Below are 2,642 nucleotides of genomic sequence, written 5' to 3'. Positions count from 1 at the left end.
AAAAGAAACGGATAGTATAAGTACTAGGCTTCCAAAGAATAAGTCCTGGGGTCGATCGGCTCCACTAAAAGGCGGTGCTCCAGCATGGCCACAGTCAAATGACTGAAACATGTAAAAGAGTAAAGATGTTCGTCTGTATGTATGCACGCGTGTAAGCACGTACACACGCACGCGCGCAAATGATCTTACTACGTATAACATGTGTATGAGAGTCCGCGCGCGTACTTGTTTTTCAAGCGAGATAACTCCATTTTACTTGACATTTCCGCTCTCCTCATTTAGAAGACGATAATATCCTTGTTGTTTCTGCTGGAAACAGCATGGCGTTAAGCGAACTTCTAGATTCTCTCGCTAAACCTAATCCTACGTTTAACGACGTTGACGATGACTTTGGAGACAGTAAGCATATACATTTATAATAAACCACTATATATGAATATATACATTTATAAACCACTGTATATAAATATATACATATAGCCGAAATTCTGCCTTTAGCACGCCATATAACCCCTCGTAACTTTTTTATTGTTTGGAAATTTCAGTGAATTTTCGAAAAATTAAGGAAAAAAAAAGTTTTTTTTCTTTGATAATTGTATGAATTTACGCCAGCAGGACATAAATGTGCGAAAGCTTTCTGAAAATACCAAAAAAATAAATAAATAAATAAAATACAAGCGTGATGAGGGGTTATAGGGCGTGCTTAAAGCACAATTTCGCCGTCGTATGAATTCCCTTGTGTAGAACAGAAATATGGAAAAGTTCACTGAAAATGCCACAAAATACAAAATTTATGGTGTGTCGAAAGTAGAATTCCGCCTATATATATATAACACACACACACACACACCCCTACACGCAGTTTTTTATTTAATAAACGAAAGCACATGTAAAGTGAATATTGTTATCAAAATTAGTGGATGTCCCGAAATCCTTATTTGCTTGATATCATCAGCTGGTTATTGTATGAAGGTGTGCTGCTGGTGGTTGTGTTATTTGTTGTGGTAATGTTGATGTTGGCTGAGTGCTCCAAATACAGGCAGGCACACCATCTTCAACATGAATTTCACTGAAAAGTTTAGATATTGTCTTTTATTTTTTCCTGTAGTTACTTCAGTCTGGGGCCATGCTGGGGCGAGGCCTTGAAGACAGTTTAGTCGAATGAATCGACCATAGTGCTTATTTTATTTAAACCTGGTGTTTATTCTCTCGGTTTATTTTGCCGAATCGCTAAGTTACGGGGAGAACGCTTCACGAATTTGCGTGTCATCTCTGTGCAGGGTTTTGTTTCACTTTACGCTTTTAGCACAGTGGTTCTCAACCGGGATCCATATGAAATTTTTCAGGGTTCACGCAACAAAACAGTAAATTGGAGATCCTCAATAATATTTCAAGGGTCCCAGAAAACAATTTGTGACATAACTACAGATTCTTGCCCCCTCCCCCCCAATATGGACGATCATAACTTTCAGAAAAATGGATACTTTTTAATGAAATTTTCTACGAATATGTGTTATATCATGTAGATTCCGAATATAAAAAACTTTTGGGGGGAAGTGTTTTAGAAGTGGGTGGGGGGTTTCGGAAAATTCACCGGCGTCCACTTCAATTCGTCTTAGCTTTCAAGAAAATAGATATTTTTTAATGAAATTTTCTACAAATATACCTCGGACTATGTAGATTCCGAGAACATAGGAATTTGGGGGGAAAACAATTGGAGGTTACTTTTGAGGACCGTTCCCCACTCGGGGGGTGTTTCGGAACAAGTACTGGGGTCGATTTGTTTGACTAAAATTCTTCAAGGCAGTGCCCCTGCATGACCATAGTCTAATGACGGAAACAAGTAAAAGATAAGATATTATATACATGTATAATATATATATATATACATTTATATATGCATACACACACATGATGGACTTTTCTTCAGTATTTCTCTATCGAATCCATTTACATGACTATAATAAAAGACACTTGTCTAATATGCTGTGCAGTGAGATTGAACTCAGGACTGCATATTTGTGAAGTGAGCTTCTTAACCACACCTATGTCTAATCCTATAGCTATTCACCTATATGAGGACAAATATCCGTCAAATGTAAATAATGTACATAATTCTTCGTCTCTTAAAGATAGAAGAGGATCTATATTTTCTTGTTTAACCTTTTAGCTAATTTCTCTCTCATTTGCCCCCGACTGTTACAGATACAACAGCACAGCTCAGCATCCATGGCACAGAAGATGATGCGAAGGATGGTGAGCAGATACAGAAATCAACGAAGCTGAAGAGACAAGCTGCTTCACTGTTGTCTGACACAGATACCAGGTATGCTGGGCGGAAGACCTCGAGGAAAGAGTTGATGCAGGATTCTGGAAAAGGATCGACAGGTGAGTAGGCTGTGTGTTTGTGAGTGTATGTGTACTGTTACGAGTATGTTTTACTTGGGAAGAAAAAATAGTGGATTTCGTTTGTTGCCAGGGCCCCTGGACTGGCTCTTGTGCAGGTGGCACATAAAATACACCATTTTGAGCGTGGCCGTTGCCAGTACCGCCTGACTGGCCTTCGTAGCATTTTCGAGCGAGATCGTTGCCAGTGCCCCCGGACTGGCTCTTGTGCAGGTGGCACATAAAATACACCATTT

The 2,642-nt window shown here is 39.1% G+C and overlaps 1 protein-coding gene across 1 annotated transcript in view; it reads left to right on the top strand.

The window, feature by feature from the left end:
• The first annotated feature begins 277 nt into the window (after positions 1 to 277).
• The window catches only part of LOC106867473 (protein AATF), a 29,653-nt gene continuing 27,288 nt past the window's right edge, over positions 278 to 2,642 (top strand). Inside the window, exons 1-2 of the mRNA XM_014912356.2 lie at positions 278 to 399; positions 2,206 to 2,388. Of these exons, the coding sequence (XP_014767842.1) occupies positions 321 to 399; positions 2,206 to 2,388 (262 nt within the window). The 5' untranslated portion in view covers positions 278 to 320. The remainder of the gene's footprint in view (positions 400 to 2,205; positions 2,389 to 2,642) is intronic.

This window comes from Octopus bimaculoides, chromosome 29 (assembly GCF_001194135.2).
Source record: "Octopus bimaculoides isolate UCB-OBI-ISO-001 chromosome 29, ASM119413v2, whole genome shotgun sequence".
Lineage (NCBI taxonomy): Eukaryota > Metazoa > Mollusca > Cephalopoda > Octopoda > Octopodidae > Octopus > Octopus bimaculoides.
This window is presented reverse-complemented; position numbering and strand designations above follow the sequence as displayed.